Raw genomic sequence first — 1,046 nt, forward strand, 5'->3', positions numbered from 1 at the left:
TTTTATTCTTGCAGAAAGAATGGGTGATCTGCAGAGTTTTCAAGAAGAGTTTAGGAGGTAAGAAAGTACACATCTCAGGACTAATCAAAAACAGAAATTCTGGGGAAAATTCAGAGTGCTCAGATTTGCCTTCATTAATGGAATTATCATCAGATGATAATCAGACCGGATATTCAGTGGCAGAGGATTCAAAGGTGCCCTGCTTCTCCAACCAACTGGAGGATCCGAAACCTCAAAACAACATGATTGATGAATTTAATAATTCTTCTTCATTAATTTCCCAGCCTAACGAAAATCTAGCCTATTCGGATTCTGATTTGATGATGCAAGATCACTCCTTGTTGAGGCTTTTGCTAGAGGGAAATGGGGCAAACGTAAAGCAAAATGGAAAACCCAAATATTTACAGGATACGGGTATTGGTTCTTCCATGTTTGGCTATGGAATGAGGGCTTATGAAGATCAAGAATTTCCAGTTATCTCTACTGGGCCAGTGGACATTGATTGCCTTTGGAATTATTGAATATGACGATGATGAACTCCAAGAAAAGTTAGAACCAGCAGCAGATTAGAACAAGAGTAGAGTATACTGCTACATTAAGATAATTTTATTTTGTGTAAAGGTTCCTCAGCTCAAATATCTAGGAAATATTATTAAAATTTCCTGTACTTTATTGAAATATAATTATTTTACTTAATTCTCGTTAGAAACTTTTTTATTATTTATGTTGTTTGGATTTATATTTTAAGTAATTATTCACACCAAACATGGTACAAGTCTTATCTTACCGTCGTCTACAGGATACTATTGCTTGCTTAGTGACGTTAAGTGTAATAGATTACCGCTAAGCAAAACAAGCGGCCTTTATTTGTATTTAAGCACCTGTTTGAAGTAGACCGGACACGTAAAAATAATGCGAATAATTGAAAATAGTTGCATGTTAGTACACACCCACTCGAATTTTCAGGCAATAAAGAGATAAAACTAGCCATGGTTCGAGGCAATCTTTTATAAATTTCAAGTCTTGACACGAAAATTATTGCATAA

At 35.0% G+C, this 1,046-nt stretch overlaps 1 protein-coding gene across 1 annotated transcript in view; it reads left to right on the forward strand.

The window, feature by feature from the left end:
* Nucleotides 1–705, forward strand: part of LOC111366608 (NAC domain-containing protein 79-like) — a 12,151-nt gene extending 11,446 nt beyond the window's left edge. The window contains exon 3 of the mRNA XM_022987331.1: nucleotides 6–705. Within this exon, the coding sequence (XP_022843099.1) occupies nucleotides 6–521 (516 nt within the window). The 3' untranslated portion in view covers nucleotides 522–705. The remainder of the gene's footprint in view (nucleotides 1–5) is intronic.
* The last annotated feature ends 341 nt before the right edge of the window (nucleotides 706–1,046 follow it).

This window comes from Olea europaea, chromosome 18, assembly GCF_002742605.1.
Source record: "Olea europaea var. sylvestris chromosome 18, O_europaea_v1, whole genome shotgun sequence".
Lineage (NCBI taxonomy): Eukaryota > Viridiplantae > Streptophyta > Magnoliopsida > Lamiales > Oleaceae > Olea > Olea europaea.